Source organism: Loxodonta africana, chromosome 12 (assembly GCF_030014295.1).
Source record: "Loxodonta africana isolate mLoxAfr1 chromosome 12, mLoxAfr1.hap2, whole genome shotgun sequence".
Lineage (NCBI taxonomy): Eukaryota > Metazoa > Chordata > Mammalia > Proboscidea > Elephantidae > Loxodonta > Loxodonta africana.
In genome coordinates, this window is record NC_087353.1 from 94,552,885 (window position 1) to 94,568,586 (window position 15,702).

General features: G+C 43.2%; 1 protein-coding gene across 1 annotated transcript in view; it reads left to right on the plus strand.

The window, feature by feature from the left end:
* Nucleotides 1-14,469: 14,469 nt before the first annotated feature.
* The window catches only part of SDK1 (sidekick cell adhesion molecule 1), a 363,835-nt gene continuing 362,602 nt past the window's right edge, over nt 14,470-15,702 (plus strand). The window contains exon 1 of the mRNA XM_064295981.1: nt 14,470-15,179. Coding sequence (XP_064152051.1) covers nt 15,073-15,179 — 107 coding nt within the window. The 5' untranslated portion in view covers nt 14,470-15,072. The remainder of the gene's footprint in view (nt 15,180-15,702) is intronic.

Consider the following 15,702-nt stretch of genomic DNA (forward strand, 5'->3'; position numbering starts at 1 on the left):
AATGCATCTGCCCCAAACAGTACTTAATATTCAAATAAAGAAATACGGGGAAGACTTGTAATATGAGAGACTACATAAGGACTCAGCTGAAGGCAATTCCTTCTTTTTGGAGGAATAAATTTGGGGAAAGGAGCCCTAGTTGTGCACCGGTAAAATACTCGGCTACTAACTGAAATGTTGGCGGTTCAAACCCACCCAGTAACTTCACGGGAGAAAAGACCTTTAATCTGCTCCCGTAAAGAATACAGCCTAGGAAATGCTGTGGGGCAGTTGTCTGTCACATGAGGTCACTATGAGTCAGAATCGACTCTATGGCACCTAACGACAACAATTTTGAGGAAGACCCTTGCCTTGTATTCAGGACTGTAGGATGGATTCTGAGCTCCTGAACTCTCCTCCACCCTCCTCTGTGAGCTTCACTAAGCACGGAGCATCTGTGGGTTGATTGATCCTGTCCTGGTCATCAAGAGCATGCTGTCACTAGCTTCATCCTCTCTCCCTCTTTCCTGTGCTGGTTTATAGGGCGTTTTATGACTTGTCGGTGAGTTCTTTCCATGAATTGAACAGTGACTGAATCAAATTTTTAAGTAAATAAAGGACATCCTTTTATTGGAAGCTTTGGGGGAGGTCTGGTGGAAGTGCCAGTTGTAATGATTTGCCATAATTGCTTTTGAATATCCTATCAATTCTCTATAAATCTGGTACTCACGCTGTCTCACAGGAAGCTGTGCACCCACACTGCTTTCAAACGCCGCGGAACTGCTCAGCTTCTGAAATGTGCTCTCAGTGTTCATTCCTTCTAATTGATAGTCTGTAAGGCCCGGGTTTGCTGAGTCATCACTGAACTTCTGCTTTTTAAATAGGCCCAGACGGGCCAGCTTCTTTCTTAATATATTGGAGCAATCACATAAATGTGATTAGGACTTTATTTTTTATTCACCTGCCTTCCAGTCTTTGTGAACAGACTTTTTATGTTTTCCCAGCAATATGCTCCCCTCTCAGTAACACTTGTGATAATGTATTTGCCAGTGGATATCTTAGGAGGAATCTTAGCTGTATTTCTATACCCTTAATTCTTTATGTACACAGCTCCTGCCTTCCACACTTTCCCTCTCTCTGTCATCATCCTTAGCTTTATTGTTGGTGTTGATTTTAGACCAAAATTTAAATGAGGTTTGTTGACATTTTTAAAAAAAACCTTGCTTCATAGCAGATTGAGTAGAGGACCAGTTGGTTTAAATAGATAACCTTGGGTCATGTCAGAAAATGTCTTGGTCTAGCTCAGCCCTCTATTCTTGCGCTGTGGGACTGACTTTATTCATTTAAAAGGAAGCCAAGGCAAACAGGAAAAGAAATATTTTCTTCTCTTAAGATTTCCTGATTTGTTTGTACCTCGGTTGTGACACCCAAGGGTAATTCTGGTGTAGCAACTTCTAACAAAAAGAAGAGCGATGGGGAAGCAGGAGGGGAAATTCCTGCCGTTAAAGGTTCTCGTTTTTTCCTTATCAAAGCATCCAGGTGCTCTGCTCACTTAGTGGTCTTGTTTACTGTGCTCGCCATCAAAAACAATGACCCAATCTCATTCCCAGAGAAAGAAGGGAGAGCCGAAGTGAGACAGAAGGACCAAGAGGGAAGCCAAGCCCTCCTCCCTTTCTGTCCTACCTGCGCACTCAGATCCTGTGTGGCACTGCTGTACGACCAAACATGCTGAGCCTGACTCCTTATTATTCATTTTTAATTGTGATAAAAATATATAGAGAGAGCCTTGGTGGCACAACAGTTAAGCATTTGGCTGCTAACCAAAGGGCTAGTGGTTTGAACCCACCCGGAGGCTCCGTGGGGGAAAGACCTGGTGATCTGCTCCCATAAAGAGTATAGCCAAGAAAACACTATGGGGCAGTTCTACTCGGTCACATGGGGTCACTTTGTGTAGGAATTGACTCCACGGCACCCAACAAGAACAAAAACGTATGTAACAAAACATTTGCAATTTCAACATCGTTCACATTTACAAGTCAGTGACATTAATTGCATGCCTCGCGTTGTGCAACCATTACTACTATCCCTTTCACTTTCTCCATCACCCTTAACAGAAGTTCGGTGTCCCCTAGGCAGTGACTCTCCCTTTTCCCCTCCCTCTGGCCCCTGGTAGCCACTAATAAACTATGCATTTACTTATTCTAGATATTTCACATAAATGAGAGCACGTAATATTTGTCCTATTTTGATTGACTTATTTCACTCAGCATAATGTTTTCAAGGTTTATACATGTTGTAGCATGTATCAGGACTTCATTTCTCTTTATGGCTGTGTAACATTCCATTGGAAACCCTGATGGCGTAGTGGTTAAGTGCTATGGCTGCTAACCAAAAGGTCAGCAGTTTAAATCCACCAGGAGCTCCTTGGAAATTCTATGGGGCAGTTCTACCCTATCCTATAGGTCACTATGAGTTGGAACCCACCTGATGGCAATGAGTTTGGTTTTGGCTTGTTTCACATTCCTTTGTGTGGATATGCTACGTTTTGTTTATCCACCCATCTGATGATGGACATTTACGTTGTTTCCACCTTTTGGGTATTGTGAATAGTGCTGCATTGAACATTGGTATGAAACTATCTGTTTATATTCCTTTTTTTAATTGTGTTTTAGGTGAAAGTTTACATCTCGAGTTAATTTTTCATGCAAAAATTTATACACGTATTGTTATATGACCCTAGTTGCAATCCCTGTAATGTGACAGCACACTCCCCCTTTCCAACTTGGGTTTCCTGTGTCCACTCAACCAGCTCCTATTGCTTTCTGCCTTCTTATCTCACTTCTGGACAGGAGCTGCCCATTTAGTCTCCTGTATCTACTTGAACTAAGAAGCACACTCTTCACGAGAATTATTTCATGTGTTCTAGTCTAGTATACTCTTTGTCTGAAGAGTTGGCTTCGGGAATGGTTTCAGTTCTGAGTTAACAGAGGGTCCAGGGGCCATGTCTTCAGGAGTTCCTCTAGTCTCAGTCAGACTATTAAGTTTGGTCTTTTTGCATGAATTTGAGTTCTGCGCCACACTTTTCTCTGCACCATCAGTGATGCTCTCTTGTGTTCTCTGTCAGGACAGTCATTGATGGCACCATCTAATTCTTCTGGTCTCAGGCTGATGGAGTCTCTGGTTTATGTGGCCCTTTTGTCTATTGGGTTGATGTTTTCCCTGTATCTTTTGTATTCTTCATGCTCCTTTGCTCTAGGTGGGTTGGGACCAATTGGTGCATCTTGCATGGCCACTCACTAGCTTTTAAGACCCCAGACACCACTCACCAAGTGGGATGCAAAACATTTTCTTAATAAACTTTGTTACGCCAATTGACCCTGAAACCATGGTCCCCAGGCCCCTGCCCCTGCTATTCTATCCCTCAAAGTATTCGATTGTGTTCAGGAAACTTCTTAGTTTTTGGTTTAGTCCAGTTATGCGGACTTCCCTGTATTGTGTGTTGTCCTTCCCTTCACCTAAGATAATTCTTATCTATTTTATCTAGTTAGTGAATTCCCCTCTCCCTCGCTCCTCACCCTCGTAACCATCAAAGAATGTTTTCTTCTGTGTTTAAACCTTTTCTTGAGTTCTTATAATAGTAGTCTCAAATAGTATTTGTCCTTTTGCAACACTGAGCATAATGCTTTCCAGATTCACCCATGTTGTGAGATATTTCTTGGATTCATCATTGTTCTTTATTATGCATATTATTCCATTGTGTGAATATACCATAATTTGTTTATCCATTCATCCATTGATGGGCACTTAGGTTGTTTCCATCTTTTTGCTATTGTGAACAGTGCTGCAATGAACATGGGTGAGTATATATCTCTTTGTGTGATGGCTCTTATTTTTCTAGGATATATTCCAAGGAGTGGGATTACTGGATCATATGGTACTTCTATTTCTAGCTTTTTAAGGAAGCGCCAAATCGATTTTCAAAGTGGTTGCACCATTTTACATTCCTACTTACAGTGTATAAGTGTTCCGGTCTCTCCACAACCTCTTTAACATTTATTATTTTGTGTTTTTTGGATTAATGCTGGCCTTGCTGGGGTAAGACGGTATCTCATTGTGGTTTTGATTTGCATTTGTCTTAATGGCTAATGATTGTGAACATTTCCTCTTGTATTTGTTAGCTACCTGAATGTCTTCTTTGGTGAAGTGCCTGTTCGTATCCTTTGCCCATTTTTAATTGGGTTATTTGCCTTTTTGTTGTTGAGGTTTTGCGGTATCTTGTAGATTTTAGGGATTAGACCCTGACTGGATATGTAGTAGCATCATAACACCCAAGCCTCCCCTGACAGATGGGTGGTGGCTGCACATGAGGTGTGTTGGCTGGGAATTGATCCAGGGTCTCCCGCATGGATGGTGAGGATTCTATTACTGAGCCACCATGGTCTCTGCCACTTAGAGTAGCAACTTCCAACATTTTTATGTCTCTCCTTTGAACTTTGAAAATGCTTTTGACCATAGAGCTCCCCCAGTTCAGATGGAATAGGATGAGGCTTCAAAGGTTTGACTGTGCTTCCTGCAGCCCCCCAGCGTCCTGGCTAGGAGCATCAGCTCATGAGCCACTGCCCTGGTGGGCTTGGGCTCTGAGCCCAGATTTGTATGTTTGGCGAAAATATTCAAGAGCATTTCTTATTGAAGCTAAAAGTGATCTATTATTGTGCCTGGTTAAATTTGCAGTTATCCTAGAACTCCATTCAGAAAACTGACCTCATCTTGTGAAAAATACCATCCTACCCCTTTGTCTCACCAAACTGCCTACAGTACCAATCTTTTTTCTTTTAATTAGTTTTGGTCCTTCTCCTACGAAATGGCAGATTATGTGCTTGTATGTTTAAATAAGAAGCAGGTTATCAGCTATTGTCTTTTAAATCAGACATTTGAATCACTGCAGTATCCAATTATGCAGTTCCTAGACCCACACTTCTTTTTATGGTTTATCAATTTGTGCTCCTCCAGAAACAAATAATAAATAAGTAAGCCAACTGCAGAGTTGCCTTTTATCACCTTCATTTTTCTCTGCCCGGTAAAAAGCCAGTGGAAATACATCCTTTGTTATGTTCCATTCATTTCCAAATCTACATGTTTTCAAATATGTTATAAATGAGGTGAGAAGAAACAGCTGGATTGTTTGTCAGGCTGTCATTTTATTTATCACCTCTTGTCAATAGAAAAGTCCAGAAGTATAGTGAGATAAAAATGGAAGTACATGTAAAGATAAAATTGTGAATGGGACATACTGCGGCATGTCCTCCCATTTTTCTTTCCCTCCTACTGTTGTACGGTAAACCAGAAGGATCGAGGCAGCTGCTGCACAAGTGTCTCTGGGAACAGCTGGCACTTGTGTAATTGGGTTTGTCCACAAGAGCACCCTCCTCCTCGCAGCACACCTCCAGGTCTCCCTCTGTGATTGGGTTCTGGCTGATGATTTGTGAAGGGACAGCTGTTAAAAGAACAGAAAAGTTTCCTTAAACACCTCCATACACAACAAATGATAAGCCCAGAAACTTATAAACCAGCCTCACCTGTTTAGGAGCCGGGTGGGCACAAGTTAGAAAGGGGATCTGGGGAGAGTAAAAGGGGGAAGGAATTTGCTTCTTCGGGAACAAGAGTTTTCCTGTCAGGAGAGGAACTGCGTTGTTTATTGCAGTTTTGGGAATAAAGTGCATCTTAAAATTGCCCAAGTTCTGCCTCAAGAAATTCACTCTTGGGGTCTTAGGAAATGGCCAGAGTCCACCTGCTGCCTGCACACCTTTCACTGTTAAATAATCTAATGAAAAAAAAAAAATTCCTATGGGTTCTTGGCGGCGTGTGTAGAGACACACACAAATGTATATATATATGTATATATAAACACTATTACATGTTGTTGTTAGGTGCTGTCGAGTTGATTTCAACTCATAGCGACCCCATGTGTTACAGAATAGAACTGCCCCATAGGGTTTCCTAGGCTGTAATCTTTATGGGAGCAGATGGACAGGCTTTCTTCAGTGGAGCCCCTCGTTGGGTTCAAACCGCCAGCATTTCAGTTAGCAGCCAAGCACTTAACCATTGTGCCACCAGGGCTCCTTCATACATACACATACATATGTGTAAATATATATATATATATATAGTATATATCAATATATATTTGTGTAAATTTACATTTATATATGTATTTGTCACTTCTTATTGAAAATTATGTGCAACACAAGGGTGAAACCTGATGTAAACTATAGACTTTAGTTATCATTAATGTATCAGTACTGGTTCATCGAGTGTAATAAATATACCACAGGAATGCAAGATGTTAATAATAGGAGGAACTGCGCGCAGGGAAGAGGAGGCGTAGGGGAACTCCCTGTACTTTCTGCAGTTCTCCAAACCTAAAACTGCCCTAAAATATAGTCTATTAAAAATATTAGTTGATTAAAACACACACACACGCACACGTACACACACACACACGCACACATATGTATCTCTAGGTACCCTGGCAGGGAGGTTCAGAGGTACAGCTGTAGCTATTGAGATGTCGGCTCCCCCTGGTGGCAAGAGATCAGACATAGCTGTCGCTTTGGGATGCTTTTGAAGACAGGAAAACACTTTGCCAGGCCGTTTTAATAACGCAGAGAAAGATGACAGACTCTAGGTGGTCGAAAATGTCAGTGATAAGCAGAAAAGCTACCTGATTTTCTCTGAGTAAAATGTTTTGGAGCTGTTTTCACCACCACCGCCTCCCTCCCTCCCCCAAGAGCACCAAACAACCTTGCTATGCATGGGAGCCTGTCAAGGGTCAGAGAAGATTGGCCAATTAAATCACCTTATTTATTTATTTATATTGTTAGAAAGCAAGTTGAGGACGGCAGTAAGCAGCCTGTTGGCAGAAATGGAGCTATAGAACTGCACAAAATAGTGACCCAATTTCTATAATGTTCTTTGTGTCTTGTGGTACAATGAAAACCTTCTTGATGAAGGTCAGATTTTTTATGCACAGCTCTGCCTTCATTAGCAGTCATCCTACAAGGTCACCTCAAAGGTTCATCTTCAAAAATTAATTTTAATGTGGGCGTTCCTGTGCATTTTGAACAAATGATAGCCTCTCTCTGCTTAGCTTCCATAGCATCTTTCTCTTCCTTCATCCACTTCTCAGACCACCTGTTCTCACTCTCCTTGATGGATTTCCTTCACCTGCCCTTTAAATATCAGTGCTCCTTGAGGTTCTTCCCAGGTCTGTATCCTGTTCTCATTCTTCATGCCCTCACTGAGTATCTGGTGTCTCCTAGAGTTTCTGTCCCCACCTATGGGCCCATGAGCAGGCAGTGCCACTTGGACTGCCCCATAGGTATCTCACCTGAGTTCATCATCTTCTATAAAAATGTACTGCCCTTCCTCCCCCAGCCCCTGACTCCATCCTGACACTCCAACATCACCAGCTCCACATCTGCTCTTTCTTCTAAGTTTTCACGCTTGATGAGTTGCTCCACTTCCATGCAAACCACTCAAGCCAGAAACCTGGAGAGAAGCTGGCTGTCTTAGACCCCACTGTCCTCTTACCTCCACCCTTTGCCTCCTTCTGGAACTTTGCTCATCCCCTCCTCTTCTTCCTTCTTGTAACTCCCTTGGCTCATGAGGTCTTTCTTATCTTGTTCCCGGATTCTATGGTCAGCTGCTGTGTCTCCAGGGAATCTCCATGACCCTTGTGTCAATCTCATCATAACTTTCCTCCTTCAGGTTCTTCAGTGACTCTCCATTGCTTGCTGAATGAAGTCCCAACTCCTTAGCATGGTCCCATCTACCTCCACAGCCTCATCTGTAGCCATTCCCAAGTTCCAGTTTCCCCTCCACCATCTAGAACAACTTGCATTTTCCAAAGGGACCAGACTGTTTCGCACCTGTTTCCTATTCCTGAAATGCCTTTGCCTCCCTTGTCTGCCTAATGAAAACCTATCCATCTTTCAAGATGGAAGAATCAACCTCACCACCACACCCACGTACCATGTCCAGCTGAGTCACTCCAGTGCCTCTCATGGCTCCCACACCAGGGAATTTGTATTCAGTATGTAACATGGCTGTCTTTCTCAACTAGACAGGAATTTCCTTAGGGCACAGACCTTATTCAAGTCAACTTTGCATCCTCAGTGCTAGCATAGTACTTGGCATAGTACTCACTAACTAAAAGGTAGTTATTATACAAAGGAGTCCTGGTGGTGCAATGGTTAAGGACTCAACTGCTAATCCAAAGGTCAGCAGTTTGAACTCCATGGGAGAAAGGCCTGACAACCTGCTTGCGTAAAGATTACAGCCTAGAAAACCCTATAGGGCAGTTCTACTCTGTCACATGGGATCGCTATCAGTCAGAATCCACTCAGTGGCACCCAGCAACAACATTCTTGTAGTTAGAAGGCAGTGCTGGCTCAGTGATAGAATTCTCACCACCCACATGGGAGACCCTGGTTCGATTCTTGGCCAATGTATCTTATGCACAGCCACCACTCATCTGTCAGCGGAGGCTTGAATGTTGCTATGATGCTGAACAGGCTTCAGCAAAGTTTCCTAGTCAGGAGGAAAGGCCTGGTGAGCTACTTCCAAAAATCAGCGAATGAAAACTCAGTGATCGCAACAGTCAGATCCTCTTGCCATGGGGTTGCCATGAGTAGGGGGCTGACTCATATTTGTGCAAGACTTAATACTGCATTTAATGTTTATTAAGTATTTATAGAAGGGCTAGTATAGTCCAGGTACTTGCTAGGTACAAAGATGGGTAACACATACTTCCCCAGCTGATTCTAAAAGGTTGACAGACCAAAAACAACACAGGGAGAGGAAGGCTGGCCAAGTGTGTGCCAGGTAACAAAGTACCTGGGAGCCCACTGCACTGCTGGAAAGTGGTCATTTCCTGTTCTTTCCAGAAAACCAGTTGCCTACATTTTAAAGCATTTTTGTAATACTGATCTCACTTGGTCAACACAGTCAATAAGTATTATTGGATGTGGAAATTTTTTTTTTAAAAACCCAAGGAACTATGTTCAACATTGAATTTTTTAATAAGACTTCTTATTGCTTGTTTTGTTTTCAATATTGTTTTCTCTTTTGTTAGTAATTTTAGACCACTTATTTTTGGAGTAGGAGGGCCTTGAGGTTGCAGGTGGTCCTATAGACAACCTTGTCTTCTTGTTGTTGTTGAGTGCCATCGAGTTGATTCCAGCTTATGGCAACTTCATGTGACAGAGTAGAACTGCCCCGTAGGGTTTTCTAGGCTGTAATTTTTATGGGAGCAAATCGCCAGAGCCGTTGGTGGGTTCAAACTGCCCACCTTTCAGTTAGCAGCAAAGCACTTAACCATTGTACCACCAGGCCTCCTTATAAACATCCTTGCCTGCTAGCTTTTTGATAAGAGCTTATTTAAAAAAAAAAAAAAAAAACTCTACTAATAAAGAAACATTGAGAAGTAAAGACCTGGAGATTCTTGTTAATCTTGAAGTTCGTAGCAGCTGCGCTAACACAGATTCCTTTAACGAAATCATCTCTCGTGAAATCCAGCTATTGTATGTAATAAGAATGTGTAGACGGTTCATTTTGCCCACGCTGACATGAAAGCTATGCTTGAGGTATGTGTCTTGGGCAAATGTGAATGGACATCTCTGGGCTGAGGGCAGCATTTGACCTCATTATTTTCTGATACTGCTCCGGGAAAAGCCTGCCGTGGTGTAGGTAACAGAGCCCTTGACCCTGCTCCCCATTTGGACAGCTGCTGTAAAGACTTTCTGAGACGTGTTTGTCAGAAGCACTCAGCTACAATTTGGGACATTCAAGATTGTAGTTTTAATAGAGAAAACCAAAACATGGGCTTTGCTCTCTTAGATGTTATAGAAAATCTGACTTTTTCAGGGCATAGGCTCTCCTTCTGAAGAAAGAAGGCTACCTTTTTAAATAGTTTGTAACAAAAGAGTGTGGGGCTGTGTACATGTGCTCAGAGGCCGAAGAGCATCTTCCCTCTTCCCCTGAGCTGTGAACAGTCTATAGGCCTCCCCTCAAGGGTGATCGTTATTGTTGTTAGGTGCGGTCAAGTCAACTGGACTCATAGTGACCCCATGTGACAGAGTAAAACTGCCTCATTAGGTTGACATATCCAAAGCAAGAGAGTCAGGCAATGTTCTTATTTGGTTCATAAGTTTTTCACGGCTAATTTTCAGAAACAGATCACCAGGCCTTTCTTCCTAGCCTATCTTAGTCTGGAATATCCACTAAAATCTATCCACCATGAATGAGCCTGCTGGTGTTTGAAATACTGATGGCATAGCTTCTAACATCATAGCAACATGCAAGTCACCAAAGTATGACAAACCGGCAGATGGGTGGCTTGTAGGGGTGTTTGCCAAGCAAATTGCCTACCTGGTTTAAGGCCTTGAACAATCTGGAGGTTAAGTATGAAGCCTGGTTGTAGAGCAGATCAGGATGAGGACTTCTAGAGTGGCTTTAATGTCTGGTGTGCAGTGCTGGGTCAAGGCTATTGGAGCATACCCGTTGCTGTCGTGTTGATTATGACTCATGGTGGCCCTATAGGACAGAGTAGAACTGCTCTGTAGGGTTTCCAAGGAACTCACAACTGCCAACCTTTTGGTTAGCAGCCAAACACTGTACCACCATAGGAAGCAATTACTTTGATAATACAGATGGCAAATATTAATGGAGTTTCCTCCCCCTCTGCAGACACTGAGGACTCTGGGCACTAAACCTGTGTGGGCTTAATTTCTCCAGGAAGCCTCCTGAGCATGCAGGGCAGCTGGGACTTGCCCACAGTCAAGGAGAGCAGTTGGATCTATCCAGGCAGAACCACGTGGAGACTCTGTCTTGTCACCCATCTCAGGGGCCAGACCAGCGGGAAGAATCTTATGAAGCAGGGGTGTGGATGAGACAGGAAAATGAAATTTGGGAGCAGAGACCCAGAAAGCACAGCTCTGGGAAGCACCCAGAGGTTGCTACGTTTCATGCTTAATGTATCCAAAACCACATTCCTGCTTTATCCCCCAAAACCTTTTCCTACTCTGGTCTTTCCATCTCAGGAGTAGTAACTTCCCTCCTTCAGCTTCAGTTCCACAGCCATCCACATGGCCAGTCTTTCAGCAAGTTGTGCATCTCCTCCTTTGAAACATGTACTATGTTTAATGACCTCCCCCACCCCCACCCCAGTCCAAACACCTGTCATTTCTTACTCTCGCTCTTGCAGTTACCTGGCTGATCTCCTTGCATCCCCCTTTGCCCACTACAGGTAATTCCCCCAGTCTCTAGACTTTGCCTCATTTAAAGCAAGGTCATATGCTATTGCTTCTCCACTGAAAACCTTCCAGTGGCTTCCCATTCTCATTAAGAACAAAGCCCTGAATTCCTGTCATGGCTGCAAGGCCCTATGTGACCGCATCATCATCTCTAGTGACAAAGCCCTCCTGATGACATTCAAACCCACCTATGACAGCTTAACCATTGTGCCACCAGGGCACCTAGAAATAGCAATGTTATTTCTGTTACTAGGTGCCCTCCAGTCAATTCTGACTGATAGGGACTCCATGTGTAACAGACTGAAATGTTACCCAGTCCTGTGCCATCCTCACAATAGGTATGTGTGAGCCCATTGTTGCAGCCACTGTGTCAGTCCATCTCGTTGAGGGTCTTCCTCTTTTTCACTGTCCCTCTCCTTTACCAAGCATGATGTCCTTCTTCAGGGACTGGTCTCTTCTGATAATGGTCCAAAGTAAGAGAGACAAAGTCTCGCTATCCTTGCTTCTAAGGAACATTCTGGCTGTACTTCTTCCAAGACAGATAATGTTTGTTCTTACGGCAGTGCATGGTATATTCAATATTCTTTGCCAACACTATAATTCAAATGTGTCAGCTCTGCTTTGTTCTTCCTTTTTTATTGTCCATGCTTATGACGCAATTGAAAATACCATGGCTTGGGTCAGGCATACCTTAGTCCTCAAAGTGACAGAGGTCTTTTGCAGCATATTTGCCCAATTTAATACATTGATTTCTTGACTGCTGCTTCCGTGGGTGTTGATTGTGGATCCAAGTAAAAGGAAATCCTTGACAACTTCCATCTTTTCTCCACTTATCATGATGTTAGTTGTTGGTCCAATTGTGAGGATTATTGTTTTCTTTATGTTGAGGTGTAATCCATACTGAAGGCTGTAGCCTTTGATCTTCATCAGTAAGTGCTTCAAGTCCTATTCGCCTTCAACAGGCAAGGTTTTGTGTCATCTGCATATCACAGGCTGTTAATATCACAACCTTACTAGCTGAAAGTAAAGAAATGGCAATAAAAAAAACCCGCATGGGGTTAAATGCTACGCTAAAGGGTTAAATTATTTAAGAGAAATTACCTTTGACCCAGAGAGGGGGCAGTTGTTGCATTTCATTTAAAACCTTTCTCTACTGCTCTTTTTAACCTATGTGCACGTGTGAATTTGATTGAAATTTAAAAACAATACTTTTAAAAGAAGAAAATAAACCGGCCTTGTGTGTTAAAGTGAGCACGGTCCTTGTTCTCAGGAGAGCTGAATTCTGGTCCCTTATGTCAAATTGTACAGTCATGTTTTTACAGCCATTTCAATAAAAAATACGTAGATTCTGCACTCAGAAGACATGTATACCTTGCTTTGGTCTTGCTGTGCAGTTTCCATATATCGAGTTTACCTTATCAGTGGCCTTGAGTGTATTACAATCACTCTTTCTAAGAACATCTTAACCTGCATCTCTTTCACCTTTTAAAACCAGTTGCCAGTGAGTCTACTCCAACTCACAGCGACCCATGTATGTCAGAGTAGAACTGTGCTCCAAAGGGTTTCTAATGGCTGATTTTTTGGAAGTAGATCACCAGGCCTTTGTTCGTAATCTTAGTCTGGCACTTTATTGAATCCTGTCCATCATGGGTGACCCTGCTGGTATTTGAACTATCAGTGGCGTAGCTTCCAGCATCACAGCAACACACAAGCCACCACAGTACGGCACACTGACAGACCCCCTTTCTGTTAAGAAAGTGTCTCTGTCAGTTCTTTGTTCTGAGTTTGGATAAAGCTGGAAGTGAGTATTGGGCTGCGCTTATTTCTGAGATGCTGTAAAGCTCAGATGTGGTGCTATCAGCGTAATGCGCAGGTTCTTGGGGTCAGCATGGAGTGGACAGGCTGCGGGAGGAGGGTTCAGAGTGGCTGCATGACAAGTCTCCCCTGGCAGTGACCAGTGCTGAGCATGCATTTCCTCTTCTGCCGCCGTGGCTGAGCAGTTATTAATGCCAAATTAGCACCCCGCTCAGTGACCTTTTAGCATTTGTTGCTGCTCTCCTTCACTTCCCATAACTCTTTGCAAATATTAGCTTCTCAGGCCATTTCCCCTCATCAGTGACTTTCACAGGTGACAGGCAGGCTGTTGATCTGATAGTCATTCGGTCCCATCCTTTGCCCCATCACGGATGTGTCTGTGCTCAGAACCTGAAGGCCACTCCACCCATCTCTGTGATTTGATAGACGCAGAGTGTCAGAATGAAGCTCTCCAGAGAATGGAGCTCTTCAGCAGACTTTCCCAAGAAGCACTGGGGCACAGGGCTTGGGAAGCAGGGGGTGCCAAGGCTGCTTCCCAGCTTCCCCAGGAGATCCAATGATAAGTGACAATCAGCTTCACATCTATGTACCCGTTTGTTTTTTTTTTTAATTAATTGTTGGCCCTGCCTGCATCAAATTTTATTATTATTACTATCTACATGAACTTTTAATATAGAAATCTCATATTGCTTAGGCAGTAGTTACAACCAGAACAAAAAAACTGGGGGAAATTGGTGTTGGTAAGTTCTCGTTTTGCCATGGAGTCAATTGTGACTCGTGGTGCCCTCATATGTGCAGAGTACAACTGCTGCGTAGGGTTTTCGAGGCTGTGACCTCTCGGGAGTAGATTACCAGGCCTGTCTTCCATGTGCCTCCAGAGGGGTTCAAACTGCCAGCCTCTGGCTAGTAGTTGAGTGGTTAACCATTTGTTCCACCACAGATTCCATGTAACTGCTAAAAGACCAGCGTTTTCCCCATTGTTACCTCTGGATGCCCTAAGCCCAGCATCAGCCCCGAAGCTAGAACCTTCCATCTGTCAGTGTTTTCTTCAGCTGTTCGTAACAGTGCTGAGTCTCTCTTCAGCATTAAGTGCTAGGTGGCGCATTTTGCATTTGCAGTCATCTGAATTTATTTCCATTCCTTCTCTTAGATCCCTACCCTTTATTGGAATTCTTGCTTTAGAAATGATTGACCTGTCTCCACTTTCCCTAAATAAATAGGAGTCAAGTATACTGTGGGTAGTTTAATTTTGATGTTAAATGTATTTTAGAGAAAAAGGGCAAAAATATGTTATAATTTTTTCTCCTTTGCCACCAGAAGTATGAGCTAAATTGTTTGTAGTTTGATACAAAAGAGAGATGGATTCAGGATATTTCTTTTTCAGAAAAGAAAAAGGGATTGAAAGTGCACTAACAGAACTGAACCCTTTGTTAGTCAAAGGCTTTTACTCCATCAAATACTTGGGCACCAATGAAAAAGCCGGCTGCTTTCTAATAACGTGTGTGCCTAGCAGAGTGCTGAGCACATTAATATTTGCGGAATTGAATGGATTTGAAAATAGTGGGTATACCAGATAACTCTATAAGAAAAGTCTTTAATTAATAAAACTAGCAAGTGTTCTTGAAAACGTTCAACAGCTGAAAGCCCCTTAGATACAGGATATTTGGGGTAGTGATGTAATGGTCCCAGGCACAGAGCTTTCTGGTGGGGATGCATTCTTAGGGGTTGTGGATGAGACCAGAGGAGACTGGCTCGGCTAAGACACCAGGTTTGTACAGGTGGATAAAGGCCAGTGACAATGACTAAACTGAAGGACTCCCCATGGTGGGCAGGGCAGGGTTATGGGATTTCTGGGTTTCCTCTCAGCGTGACTTGACGAGACCTCTTGTTTGTAGTGTTCTAATCATGACATCCTCTACACTGGAAGATTCCCACGGGCATCTTTGTTTTCTCTGCCACAGGAGATATGGGCACACCTGAAACCATGGCCCCCGTTATAGTGACTCCTCCGGGCAACAGGAGTGTGGTAGCTGGAACCAGTGAAGTCACCTTGGAATGTATAGCCAATGCCAGGTATGAGGCTAGGTCTTTACTTGTCATTGCTGTCCTTAGCTGCCGTTGAGTTGGCCCCTGATTCGTGGTGACCCCATGTGCAACGGAACAAAATGCTGCCCTTTCCTGTGTTATCCCCATGATCACTGAGGTCCTAGCTGAGGAGGAAGGAGGAATTGTGGCCTTTAAGAGACCAGGAGAAGCCTTGCTCCCTCTTCTCTGTAGCCTTAGAAGTTTTCTGCACAGTCTGTGGTGGTTCCAGAATTGAGTTCCCAATATCACACCTCCCATGTAGCTGGGTCCTATCATAGTGTTTATTTTAAATATTCTTTTCCTGAGCAAACGGAATCATTAGCACTTATGGTCCATTGCTGCTTCAATTAGCTATCCTTGCTCAATAGCCTTTGAGCAGAATGGACGGTTGATGCATGCCGTCAGGGAGTAGAGCTATATCTGGATTGATTTTTAAATGTCCGTTGTTCAACCTGCCATGGTTCCTGGTAGAATTTACTCTCTCAAGCCTGTGCTAAATGCCTGGACTTAT